General features: G+C 41.7%; 1 protein-coding gene across 6 annotated transcripts in view; it reads left to right on the top strand.

Annotated features, from left to right (window-relative positions):
- The window catches only part of si:dkey-237h12.3 (teneurin-3), a 186,729-nt gene that overhangs the window by 71,554 nt on the left and 100,774 nt on the right, over positions 1 to 14,401 (top strand). For all 6 annotated transcript variants that reach the window (XM_061047579.1, XM_061047578.1, XM_061047577.1 and 3 more), the window contains one exon: positions 11,726 to 11,951. In XM_061047579.1, coding sequence (XP_060903562.1) covers positions 11,726 to 11,951 — 226 coding nt within the window. The remainder of the gene's footprint in view (positions 1 to 11,725; positions 11,952 to 14,401) is intronic.

The following is a 14,401-nucleotide window of genomic DNA, read 5'->3' as shown; positions in this document are numbered from 1 at the left end:
TTCTCTGTGTTGTAAGACTTATGCAGACCACAAACAAAGGACTGGATGGTTTATTTCACATGTTGTGGGTCAGTAGACACTCAGGTTACACAGATATATGTTCAACAACACTGTACAAGTGGATTTTTCACAATATGTCTCCTTTAATATGAACGTCCCCAGCCAAGATCAGTATACAAGTTTCAATGGTAGACTCCTGATCATGTTGTTCTTGATATTTTGATCCATCATTAAAGCAATCAGTGAGCTTTCTTCATTCCAAACACACAGATCAATATTATTGTTTAATTAGCATCATTTTAATTCAGCTTTGAGTCAGTTTCCAGACATTGCTGCATTGTGTTTGTTCTTAATAACATAAGTATGTTTTTTAATCTTCAAGTAGCCTTGATGATAAGCAGTCTTGATGTTAAGTAGTTTTGATGTTAAGCGGTAATTGCTGGATAATTTTGAACCTCACTCAAGCAGAGATCGGATTTGTTTCTTTTTCTTTGGAGTTCCTCGTGTTTTTATCATCTGTATCATCTGAAGTCATAGATGGTTTCTTAGATTGGTCATTCATAGAAACCGATAATTTGGAAGCAAGCAGAGAGTCAAGACATTATTACGGCTCAAACCTACCCTCTCTCTCGAAGAAGAAGAAGAAGAAGAAGAAGAAAAACCACTGCTGGCAGATTGAGGCCGCTTGTGTTTGTTGACACCAAGTTTGTAACCAAAGAAGAGCTTTCAACACGTAGTTACTGTATATACAAGGGGCAATCTCCAGTGTTATATAATGAAGCCAATGGGGAAGTGCAAAATCCTACAGGTCGTCGAGGGTCCGTTTGATGCTGCCTCCAAGAGCCCCTGAATTCACATACGCACCACATTCAGAAAAGGCCCATTTTTACAGCAGAGATTAACATGTTTACAGCCTGATTCAAAGAATTAATTAGTTCCTTTCTCGATCAGCACACACTGTACGGGGGTAAATAATTTTTTTCCAACTCATACGCTTTGATTTTATGAAGGATGAAGAGTTGTTCACAAGAAGGCGTGTAGCTGACCTGATTGGATGGCGGGTGTGAAGTGTCAAGAGGCTCCAGCTCCAGCTCTCAGTCTGTCGTTAGGTTGACTGAAAGTTAGGCTGAGACAGGATTTCCAGGATGGCGGAGGCTGCAGATGAGCCTCTGGAGCCCCCTGCAGTGACAGATTCGTTAAATCACTCAGGCTTCATCCATTAACATTTACAGTCTATGATATAGACTCAATGGACATTTTCTGCATTTAACTTAAATTCTTGAAGAAGCTATCTTTAATCAGGCCAGTTAGATGTGTAAGGGTTGAGTTATAGAGATCTCAGCTGAATATTGTTTTCACAAATTAAGCCAAGCAAGAGAAACCTCAGCCTCCATAGAATATAATAAAGGTCTCATCGTTCTATTTGTTTATTCAGTGCACTGTTGAATGTATTCTCTGTATAAATCTCCTTCTCAAGTTTTCTCACAATGGAGGTGAAGATTAGTCATCTGGCAAGTGGAGTGCATCCAGTTGAAAACAATATGCCAACAATTAATCAGGAAAAGATGGGCTTTCCCATTTTTAAATGGATACGGCGTCCTTTGTTTGCTCTCCCCACAAACCGCGATTTGCACAGAAAATGCAATTATAGCAGCCATTGGAAAAGACCGTGGCACTACAACCATGAGTGGTTTGTTTTTTTCCTGAAACCATTTTCTCAAGTGATTGGGGAAGCGAGCTATAAATGAATGGGGAGGCATATGAATAGTCTTTCCAGAGTACACATGTCACATTTCTATGACCCCTAAGATGGGGTAGGCAACATTTTTTTATGCAATTACTATTCAAATCCATATTTCTACAGACTCACAGTTCAGCAGGACTTGATAACAGTGTTTTGTTGTTGTTTCTGCCACTGAAGTTGGAAAAAATAGAGCTTCCACCGAGCTTTTGAATGTGCAAAAGCTTTCATGAGGTGGTCAAGCCAATCCTCCCGAACCAAGGTTTCATGTTGGTGCCATCCGCCAGCCACTATCACAACCGTTGGCTGTTACTGAAGACACCCGCCCTTCAAGTCGTGACAGCAATTGAACTTGAATGAATGGCTGCTGTCATGGCCAGTCCAGTTCAAAATCACTCAAGGGAAAGACCGAAACCATCCGCTTCTTCTCCAAGGAAAAGCAAAACAACCTTTCAAAGCTTGTGTGTGACTGAATGAAGACGTGTCTCTCCATTGTCTCCAATTTCCTACGTCCCTGTTGGTGGTTTGTTTATATTATACATTGTGAGGCGTCATAGTCGACTTTTTTTTTTTCAGGATCAAATAGGATGATTCAGTGACAGGTTGCTGTTGTCATTGCTAATATAAAGGCACATCAAAGGTGCAACAAAAAAAACTGTCCGGCCAAGAATTCATTGCCAACATGAGAGGTGCGATGGTGACTGCAGGCTGTTGTTTGTAAATATGTGTGCTGTAGAATAGAGGCTTCATTAGCTTCTCTGTTTACTCAGGGATTTGATACTGTTATACTGTTATACAATTGCGGTGTATTCTTGAAGATGCCATAATGCATATTTTCTACTCTACAATAGAAATAATTAGACAGGCACAGATGCATCGGTTGAACACTGGTATTGGCTGATATTGGAAAACAGCCCATCGTCAAATAATGTAACATGCACTGCTGTCAGTAGTCGATGTATATCTGTGGTGTTGGATCAATTTCAGGCTGGTCAGCTAGTATTATACCAAATTGCTGCTTCAGAGAAGATGTTATTTATCGGGCAGGAGACGTCCCCTGTTGCACAAACTTTGTTTTCATGGTCAGTCATGAAAGAAAATGGCGGCAGTGTGGGAGTCTGGCACCATCTCTGGGAAAAATCAGCATCATAATACATCACATTTCGTTTTGGAAAACAGACATGAAGAATTAGGAAGAAGCAAGGCAATTACATCAACGTCGAAAACGGCAATTGGCTGATTTGTTATTACTATAAACTTCAGTTTTGGTATCCGCCCTGGTTTTTACAATCAGTGCATTTCAAGAACTGACTGATGATTCTTAAAATCTGAAAGAGGTCACAGTGACCCCTCAGAGAATCATGCAAATTTGTTTCAACTCTGCTGAGCTTTTTAGCCTCTTAAAGCTTGTTTTTTTTTGTCTTTTTTTAGTGTTTGGCTCTGTTTAGTGTCTGATAAACCAACTTGCCTCTACTTGTTTGGAACCAAACAGCAAAAAAGACAAAGCTAACAGACGTTGTGTGTCAGTGGAGGACTTACACTCGCCCGGGGCCGGACATCTGACTTTTATTCGAGTGATCATTTGTCTGTTAGATGTTTAAACAGGCATCAGTTCACAAATACATCGCCTCACAAACTTTAAAGGTCGTTATATGTCAGTGTTGTTTTTACAGCTTGTTGAGCTTGCTTTCCCCAAGTGGTCAGAAATCAATCTGTTCATGTTGAAAGTATCCATATTTAAATGTTACATCTGAAATGGTGTCATTGCTTATTAATGACCGGCTTCTATCAGCTCAGTTGTTCTGCTGATTTGGAACTCGGGCCCGACCAATATGGGATTTTTGGGGCCGATATGGATATTGGGAAGAAAAATATCCGATACCGATCTATCAGCCGATAGATCTATGTCCGATCTGTGGAGATAGATAAACACATTGAATGCGTTGATCCCTCAAATGCAGTTATCAAACGTGCATGTACGTGCATCACCTCTCGACACTCTGGAGAATGATGATGCTTGTTGTAATCCACATAGCGCCCTCTGCCGGTGAAAAAGAACTGCTACTTTAATACAATGATACTCAAATGAAATGCTGTTTGACTGGTGAATGAATCTAGTAATATCGACGCATATGTTACTGGATATGCTAATATCGGCCGATATTATCCGCAGGCCGATTAATCGGTCGGGCTCTATTTAGCAGTTACATTAGAGTTTGTGGTATAAATTGTGTGCATCTTTTTAAGATTTGAGTGGAACTAATGTGAAATTCAGAAAGTTTAAAAGTAGTTTTTTGGGATTTTTTTTGTTTTTTGGCATTCTTCATTCTTCATCTTCCAATAGCTCAAATCATTTGGCAGTAAAAATCCATATACTGATTCAAATCAAAGCTTGCTGATCTCCTTTTTAAAATGATATACTCTTGTTGTGAAGTTATTGGCTGTGTGTACATGACTTAAGTATAAATGTGTTCAGAGGAGTGAGGACTGGCACTGGTTCCTGTAGACTGAGCCAGGTTTTAGCTTTTGGAGATTTAAGAAAATACAGAGATGCATGTATTGTCGGGATGTAACTGCAGAAACCGCGGTGCGGGCGCCAAACTTAGAGACTGTAGCATTTTACCTAGGTGTGAACACAATCTCTCTGGAAAAGCAAGAAAGCCAAAGCTGTCCACACATGAATAAATACAAGTAAGTGTTTTGTCAGCAGGCTAATTGTCAAGGCAGCTTTTGAGAAGGAGTGTAATTGCTATGTTATCGGAGAGCTGTCAGAAAGAACTGCTAAGCAGTCATCATCTGTATGATGATCTGCCATCTGTAGCAATGTCTGGGAGAGAGAGAGAGAATGAGAGAGAGAGAGAGAGAGAATGAGAGAGAGAGATGGACAAGCAGGGATGTGAAGCTGCTTACATTCACAGTGCATCTTCGGATTGAAATTTACAAATCATACATTTCAGATAAACATCGGCCTGAGTGAGTCAACGCCTGCTATATGGCTGTGTAGGAACACATTATGTATGGATAAGTGGAATGATTTCTATAATGCAATGATTATGTAATTCTTGAAATATTGGATGCGTCCCAGTTTCCCCCTGCAGAGAAAAACCGCTTGAAAGAAAATGTCCGTCTTTGATCGGAAAGAAAGCCAGGAGGAGAGAGAGAGTGGGCATCGCTGTGAGAGCAGTGATGGTGCTCTGGCAGGAAATATGATAGAAATCACATTACGTCTTCTTCTTCTTCTTCTCCCCCCAAAACCTCAAGCCTCTGAAAGGTGCCAACTCTCTTTGCACAGTAAATCCCAGAAACTCACCGAGGGCAGGGTTGTTCAAATGGTCCTGAATTCCACCAGGTATAGCCATCTCCTTCTACCTTAAACACCTTCCCCCTCACCACTCCCCCAACCCCCCTAAACAGGGCTGCTCAGTCTCTCTTTTTTTTTTTCACTTCAGAATATCATCCCAGCCTTCATGCGGGCGCCAGAGGTGTTCTGAGGTGAATCGGAAGCCAGGCGTTGATGAGATAAATTTATTGATTTGACATATATAAACATCCTACCTGCTCCAAATGGCATGTTTCATCATTGAATTCATCCATTATTCATTTCATATAAAAATCAAACACAGATTTTGTGGAGGCCACTCCTTATAACTCCACATTTCTGAACATGTCCCAGTAGATATCCCGTCTTTAAATACATATATATATATATATATATATATATATTCTTAAGTGAAATACAAATACTATAAGGTGTAATATAATCGTTGTGGCCTCTGCATTTCATGATCTACTTTGATGGAATTCTTGTGATGCACACACACTGCAATTTTCCTATTGGTGAAGGGCAAGCCAGTCAAAGCAAATGCCCTTTCAATTCCATTAGCAGTTGAATCAGTCTCTTAATGGAGAGTAAAATGGCACAAGACCTTTTGCAGTACTTACACAATGAATATGAAAAGGCTTTCACCAAGCTTGCCAAGCTCAGTGAGTGCAAAACGGCTTTTAATTGTGTCCCGACTCGGCGTTGGAACATTATGAGCAGCACTCAAAAGCTTGTCGACGCTTTCATCAAAAAAATATATTTTCAGGGACAGAGCGGACGTCATGGAATCTTAATAGGCCTAAACAGGCGAGTATCTGAAAGTTCACAGAATGGTGGTGAAATTTGAACTAAGCTGGCGGACAGTGATAGCCTCTGGCACAGTTATTTAAAATGGATTCAAGTCCGGGAAACCATTTTAATATTATTTGCAATTCCAGTGCAAAAGTGATCTTTCAAGGGAACGTCCCATTATGGGGGAGCGTAATGCACATTTCTCCAGTCGTAAGTACAATAAAAGCAGCCTCAGAGTGGCTTCAGAGCGGTTAAAAAGCAGAGATGTACTTTAGGTTGTGTCTGAGTAAACACACCAAGGCTTCGTAAAGAATCATTTGATAGATATCGCAAGCATCATTAAGGAGAAAATGAGTCTGTCATTTCAGCCGCCGCATGCAGTATTAATCACAAAGGTCCTTTCTGAAGCATGTTGCTGATGGAGATGATGACAGGCTGACGTTGAGGAATTATGCAAAAGGAGGCATCCGTCTTGATCTGATTTCAAAGCAAAGCTCCATAAACCACACAGCTGTTTCATCTGCCTTCCCAGCCACTGAGGCTGCACTTTAAAGGCCGGCTTAATTCCCTGTGTGTCTTAACGGTATATGGTGCCAAGCTTTCTTAAAGGCTCATTGTTTAGTGTGCTTTTTAAAAAAAAAAAAAACACACTCACACAATCCAGGATATTCATGGCTGTGGATAATCTAATTCAAAGTGCGACAGTGCCAAAAGTCCATATTTTAGCATACTTTTTTCCCAGAGTGGCTTTTCAAAACCTCCAACTCCGCCAGTGAAGTACACACAGAATTTATACTGAACCTCTGCTCTGCTGTATAGTGCTCCATTTTGCCCTGCTGAGCTACATGGATTCACATTGAGGTTAACACTTAGAGGTTTCTCAGCACACGGTGACTGTGTCCTGAGTGTAAAACTGTTTGTCAGAAATTGCAGAAATTGGATTCAAACCCACGCTTCGGATGGGAGGCCAGAAAGCACGGAGCCTTACACCGCTAAGACACGCATGCAGACACCTGCTGTGTGCAGAGAAACTGAGAACATGAGAAAACACATGCTGTAGATGTATAGTGTATATATTTGGAGGAGCATGTACTCTCAAAGAATGAGAAACATAGCGTGCAGGATCTTCAAATATATTAAAGGGGACATGTTATGAAAAATCCTCTTCTACAGTGTTGTTGAACATATATCTGGGTAACCTGAGAGTCTACTGACCCACAACATGTGAAATAAACCCATCCAGTCCTTTGTTTGTGGTCTGCATAAGTCTTACAACACAGAGAAAAATGCTCCGTTTCAAATGTGTTCTCCTTATGATGTCACAGTGGGATTCTGGTACAAAAAAATCCCCTCCCCTCCCCTGATATCTCCACACATGGATTCCGCCCCCAGCCTAGAACAAAACTTTTGCGCAGGTCCGCCATTGTTATTCTCGCTACAGAGGAGTGATGTCTATCGGGAAAACTCAGGGGGGGCGGGGCTCATTGCATTTAAAGAGACACACACACCAAAACGGAGCGTTCTGAGAGAGCTGGTTCATACAGGGTCACAAACCTCCTCTGGTGCTTGATTCATGTTATATTTTAACCAAAGCACAGCACAGATGTTTCATTTAGACCACAGGGGGACTGTTTGAAAAGGTGGAGAAGGAGGATGATATGTCCTCTTTAATACTTAAATATAGATAGTACAAATGCAATTTTGAAGCCAAAGAAATGTGCATAAGATCATCATAGATTGATAAATAAGATTACATAAGAAATGGAGTGAAGCCCGCACATGATTGGTTGTCGAGAAGAAATCATAAACAAGTCTCGGTTTTAAAAATGCAACCGTTGCACTATTTGATCTTAACGTCAGAGAGATGGAGATTAAGGGGACGGGAGCACTCTCAGACTGAGAAAATGTTTGCATAATTCATCGCTCAGAATTCCACATGGAGTCAAGTTTCAGATGTGAAAAGTTAAAAGGGTCTAACTTGGTGGTGATCAGATAGATCTTAAAGGGTTAAGTTGCCAGGCAATGTAAACGTAGGCAATGAAAAGGTTAAAGAGACGCCATTTTGGATTTTAGCTCTTCTATCCTGTAAATGTTGGCATGTTTGTATCGCATGTTTTGAAGCAGCGACTTTTAAAGGCTCCTGAATGGTTGAGAAAACATCCGATGATTTCAGCATAGCAACCCTGTTTCTTTCTGGAGCTCTACTCTGTCTTAGAGCATTGTGCTATCAGAATTATTTTTGAGTAGTTCCACTTTTGTTTGGCCTCTTTAGCGTCACTCAAATCCAAAAGTGATTGGCTGTTTCATTTCATCGCTTGTCAAGAGTACTCAATACAGCATTTTCTAATAGAAGACCTTATTTACACCAGCAGCTTTGTGCTCTTTTTTTTGCAAAGTATGCATGCAGCAGGTTTAATTCAGTTCATGTTCAGGGGGGGGGGGTTTATGTTCCCCCGGTTCATTGTGGGATTATGCAGTCAGATTTGCTGCATGTCAAATCCTAACGCCTTTGAAGGTTTTGTTGGGATTTTGGGTTTCGAGAACGTCATGCTCAGGATGTGCTGTCACCAAAAAAAAAAAAAATCCCACACAGTTCATTCAGTGTAACAGTTCAGCAAACCTTCTAACACATCGATTCATCAGAAACCGATGAACAATTGGCCTGAAAATCTGAAACGGTGAGAGTGTTGTACTGGCTGTATTTACACGTTTCCCAACGGTTTTAATGCACCTGCAGCATGTTTGTATTTTTACGAGTTTGAAGTTTGTGTACAGCATGCTGCATATCCTCAGTGCGAGCCGTGCTGCTGCTGTACAGCCAGAAATCCAAACAAGGGCAATCAAGATGTTGACTTTCACTGCAGGCCGATAGATCAATATGGAGACATGAAGATAAATGGATAGAGATTGTGAGATATGCGTCATGTGTCTTTGTTTGTAATGCCTAATGGGAGCAGGGCGGATTGTTTACCAGGATTCACCACGGCATATGTGGGTGTGATAATAAGATGATATTTGTACAGGAGAATAAGGACAGCTGTATTTATGTACTTAACAGAAGAGGGATGTTTTTGAGTGTTATGAAGAGGTTTCTGCAGTAATAATCTCAGCTGAAAACTCGTTTTATTTCATAAGCCATGAAAAGGAGAAGGTTCCTCTGTAAAATGTTGGTTTGTTGAATTCTTTTTGTAGGCTTCAGTTTGGTTGTGTTGGTGGCCATCTTTGTTTCGTTACAAACAGCAGCGACCATATTTGGACAACAGATTAGCGGTATCCCAATTCAGGTGTCCTTGGAGTATCCTAGCCGTCATAGCCTGTGCAGACCCCTCATGTTGAATTGAATTGAAACAGTCTGGTCTACAGATTACTTCCTGTTTGTGTCACCAGCTGTTCCTCCCCTAGCGTTTTATTACCAGACACCTAGCAACCTAGATGGCAGACATTTCAAAGTTTACCAAAAACTTCTTCAAACGGGTCGTCATCGGCCACTTTAAAGGTCGCCATTTTGCATAAATTGGCACACATATTTTAGTATATTTTGTTGCCTTGAAGGATGAAGTGATTGCATCCTTTTTGGCCTGGGAAAAAAGGTGGGATGAATTTGTTGGGTATGTTTAAAGGAGCCTTTGAAACACCCATGTGCTGCGATCACTCTTAAAATGTGACTTTTGAAGAATGCATTCCCTGAATTGAGACACAGCTGTTATAGAAAATAGTTTTTAACCTGTTGACTGGTCGGACTTTGTTCATCATGAGGGAGTCATAACTTTCTCTAAAAGTCATTTCCTTTAAGTTGAACTGTAATTTAAAACATAAACAACATGCAGCTTGAACTAACAATAGAGACATTAAAGTCATTTGAAACAGTTTACTGAGGTGATATTTCTCCAATTGTTGCATGTTAGCACACTCATTTTCCCTGTTGTTTCCCCTTCTGGCCGTTTGGAAAAGAGCGTTCAGATACCTTGCATTGGTTTCACTATTGACGCCAAGCAGCTATGTCCACTTATTATCTCGAAATACATGTAGCACTTGCCCTGGGCTTTTTTCCACAAGTGATTAAAACAAATACCAGTTACCACCGTGCTGTACCATTTTGTGTTCTCCAGAATCCATCTGCTTCATTTCCCCCCTCTGTACCCCCTCGTTGACACTGCCTCGTTGCAGCAGTAGCAATCGCTGATATATGAAAAACGCTACCGCTGGAGAGTGAAGTGGAGCTTCGGGCTCATACAGTGGAATGAGACCCAGAGGTGAAGTTAAACCAGCCAGTGGCGGTAGATAATCCACATTTCTATTAGCCTACTTAGCACAATTTCTAATAGGGCTCACAGTCTAGCCCAGGAGATGAGTGGGGGTGCCTTGTATTCATTATCACTAAGTCATGGCAGCCTTATATTTTTCAAACGCCAATATCGCAGTTGATTGCAGTTAATCCAGGAATTGTTTTAGGACTCTTTCCCTGGCCCAAGGTGGTGTTAGCGCTTTATAAGAGGATCACATTTGATTTGTCATGGTCAAACTCAAATTAATTCATCTTAGATTGGCCCTTTGCATCAGAACTGAGTGCACGCTTTGCACTCCTGATTCATTCATTAGAAAATATGCTCTTCTATAAAAACAATGCCTCCATGCAAAACTTTATCTCAGCAGCCGCTTCTCCTGCAATTAATTCAGGGAGATGAGTTTAACTCTTAGTACTTCCCCATTACAGTGCTCCTTTTATACCTCTAATGCATTTCTAATTTGAATGTAAGAGAATAAGAGAAGCAATCTTTCAGTCTTTCCAGTAGCCTGCATGTACGTCGAGTAGCCTGAAGGTTTGTGCCTCAAAGTGCTGGAAATGATTCCCCAGCTCTGAATGGACTCAATGTTTTCCTCTTTGCACCGAGGAAGTAAAGCTAAGGCTCATCTTTCTGCATTGAACATCTCATTTTATGCACAGAAGGGCACAGTGAGAAGTGAAGGCACACACAGGCAAGGACAAAAACTGCACGGTCGTTAAAATCTCTTCAAAACACCGACTGGTGTCCTTTCAATTAAATTATCCCGTCTAGCAAGTCGCACAAAGCACATTTTGATCCACAGAATATAAGCCACAAGGTCTTTATGTGCTTTTCAGAAAGTAAAGGTTAATTCCTGCAACAGAAACATCCTCCAGTCTTCATATGCTCCACATGCAACTCCTTTAGGCTTTTTAAAAAAAAAGCATGCTGTCAATGCAAAAAACAACAGCTCCTAAAAGACGCAGCTTTTCTCAATCTTCTCCAAGGCTCTGTAAGGCAAGAAAGACGACACCCATTTGGGGCTCATTGGAGCAAATCAGAATTGTCAGCACTGTGGGTTTTTACCTTTTAAACAGGGAAGATGGATAGATAATCACCACATGCCATTCTGGGGGCCAATTACACAGCTTTGTGTGAAATTGGAAAACCTGTTCTCTCAGAGCTCTAATGGATGTTCTGGTCATTAGTTATTTGAGAGTCTTCTCTGGCTGTAATCAAACGTGAAACATTGCGTTAAGCGCCCATAAAGGAACAGCTGCCTCTCTAAGTGACCTTCTGTTTAAGAGAACCCAACTGTCAGCCGGGTGGCGTTTTGCGACAATTATTATGTGTGTGGTCATAAAAATCGGCACTTATTTTCCTTCTTTTTTTGCAGTGGTTGCATCTCATCTTAATGACTTGCTCTTGGTTGTATTTACTTTTCTGCGTCTGTTAGGTGCCTGTATGCTTTCACATGTAACATGCAAGGCAGATGTATAATCCGCTCCATCTGCTGCTTCTTCACCATCCAGTCTGAAACGTGAATCACCGGAGCTGTTTTCAGCATTTGATTCTAATGTCTGATTCTCTCTGCTCCACATCCAGGTGACCATCTATCTACTCAGCCAGGGCCACCACCTCTCCCACCGGCACCGCCCCCGCACAAGCAGCACCCGTCCATCACGTCCCTGAGCCGCAGCTCACTGGCCAATCAGAGGAGCCCGAGCCCACCCCCCACAGCCGGCCTGGCGGCCGACTTGCAAAGTACGGCGGAATGCGTCCAGCTGCAGGACAGCTGGGTCCTGGGCAGCAATGTGGCCCTGGAGAGCAGGTGAGTGACCCATGATGACCTACAGCAGAGCGGGGGGAAATTAAGCTCCAGGTGCGTTTATGAAGCTATTTTTCAATGACTCGGAAAACAGAACGAGGTGAAATTAATTAGCTTCTGTTTAGGAGTTTTCTTCCAGCTCAGTCTTCGGATAACATCACAACTACATCGAGAGATTTTTTAACATTTATATCAAAGACACAAACAGGGTATGAATTTGGAAGGCCTAACGATCGAAAAGAGAGCTGTCAGATTTTGCGTTTTTTAGGCACTCGTGATTTTTTTAATTTTTTGTTTGCATTCTTTCCGGTTTTGACATGTGGAGGTTTCATGCAGGTGGACAAAGAGTCTCAGCTGCTTTAAGTAGGGTTCACACTAACAGATAATCCGGCTGATTTTGGGCCCCGATTCCCCCCTTCAGACAAAAGCAAGCAAAGTCCAGATGTTTTGATGTTCTACAGATTATCTTCTCAGACTGGTTTGAGGTGTGTCAAAAGTCATCTGATGTGTTCCAAAAAAAATGCTGCGGGACGTCCAGTGTTGACAGACTGCACTCAGATTGTTCATGAACCAACCAACCACAGGGTCCCGTCCCCAAATAGGGTCGCGTGGGATTCAAATTTGGTCCCCCTGAAATGTCTTATTCTTGAGCAAAAGAAAATATAAGCTGTGAGTTGTAGCCCATGCCGATTTTTTGATCCAGCAGATGTCGCCCTTGAGCACCAGCATGAAACCAAAACAACTCGCGCTGCATTGTTGTGTTAGCATGCTAATGCTAGCGATCTTTATTCTGCTCGTATCTTCACACTGCATGTAAATTAACCTGAAATGAGCGTGATCTAGAAACACAGTTAAGCAGTGAGTACAGTATGTTATTCTTCTTTTCTCTAGTCCCTCAATTAAACAACTTTTATACACGAGGGGAGGAGTCAGCCGGCCGTCCTGGCGATGTAAACAAAGTGAAGATAGGACTCTGAAAACTCTGAAAACATCACAGACAGTGGGACTCGGGTGTTACACCCATTGTAGACAGTCATGACTCACAGAGTTATTTTCAGAGGAGATACTTGATTTATATTATATTTAAGTGTGAAAAATCACATAGAGAAAAAGAACAAACATGCAGTATCTCAGGCTGTCTCTCGTCAATGCCTCATGCATTCATTTCCAGCCTTGTAAATACACGCTCACCTGGCTGTACACATCGTACACAGAGGAAAATAAAATCCTCCCTTTGTGCACCAATCTCATCGCCCCGGCCACAAAAACACTCCTGAAATGGCCAAAATGTGTTCTTAAACCAGTGTGTCAGTGTGTGATGGTCTGTTCTGGTCATATCACTGCTCTCTAAACACTGTAGGTACAGACCTGTTCATTATTTGTCGTCGTGTGGGGGCCTCTCAAATGTTCACCATCTGATGATTCATTCATGTTTTTAATTCTACTCCTTTAAACCTGAGTGGATAATAAAATAATAATTCACTCTTGGTTTTAAGGTATTTAAGTCTGGCTGATTTCTGCCCTCATTTCATTGCAGCACATTATCATTACTCAAATCGTGCACGGCATAATCTGGCTCCCGCTGAGTTTGATAAATACGGTCATTGTTTCTCCTCTGTTTAGAACACAACAACAACAAAGTGTTCACGGGTTTATTTTTCTTGCTTTTTTTATGTGCACCTTCAACAGAGGCTTGATTACTGAATAACACATACAGAAAGCAGCAGAGCAGATGATGAGAGTGAAATATGCGACTACCCGAGAGCTTGCCAGTTCAATAAGAGAGGCTATAAGTTAATCAGGAAACTTGGTTAGCAGAATGTGTGTTACATCAAAAAAAATGCTGTGCAAGATAGCACTTTGTCATAAGAGCTGGTGCCAAGTTTTCCCTCCTGAAACATCAGTAACATCTCTCTTAATCAGCGGGCTCAGAATATCCTGGCTAATGAAGTGTGCCACATTGCGCTGTGACTCAGAAACGGCCTCCAGTAGATGATTGCATTCTAGCCGGATACCTCCCTGCCTCCGTGTTCCCTTTTTTTCTAAAGGTTGCGACGAATGTAAACTTTGAATTTGTTTCGGTGGCAGCATGCAGTAACAACCTCTTATGATCTGACTGAATCAATCGGGATGCGCGGTGACAGTTTCACTTTCTGGGGGAAGATGCAGTGATTGAATACTAACCGCGCAGTGACCTTGAGCTGTCTTAGCCCCCGTATCGACAAAACAATATGTGCACACCTATCATCAGACGAGGCATAAATCACTATCACCACAGTGGACTCTAAATCAAGTGCTTTGTCAGTGGGTGGGAACAGAGGGGCTGCTGCGAAAACCAGCGAGGCCAAAAGGGAAGACCCAGTTCACCACATAATTGCACATGTCAAAGAAAACCACCAGGTTGGGAAATGTAAACAGAAGCTGCAGAAAGTATTTATTAGGTTCCCTTCAGG

Source organism: Labrus mixtus, chromosome 10 (assembly GCF_963584025.1).
Source record: "Labrus mixtus chromosome 10, fLabMix1.1, whole genome shotgun sequence".
Taxonomy (NCBI): Eukaryota; Metazoa; Chordata; class Actinopteri; order Labriformes; family Labridae; genus Labrus; species Labrus mixtus.
The sequence above is the reverse complement of the archived record's forward strand: the minus strand, read 5'-3'. Positions and strand labels throughout refer to the sequence as shown.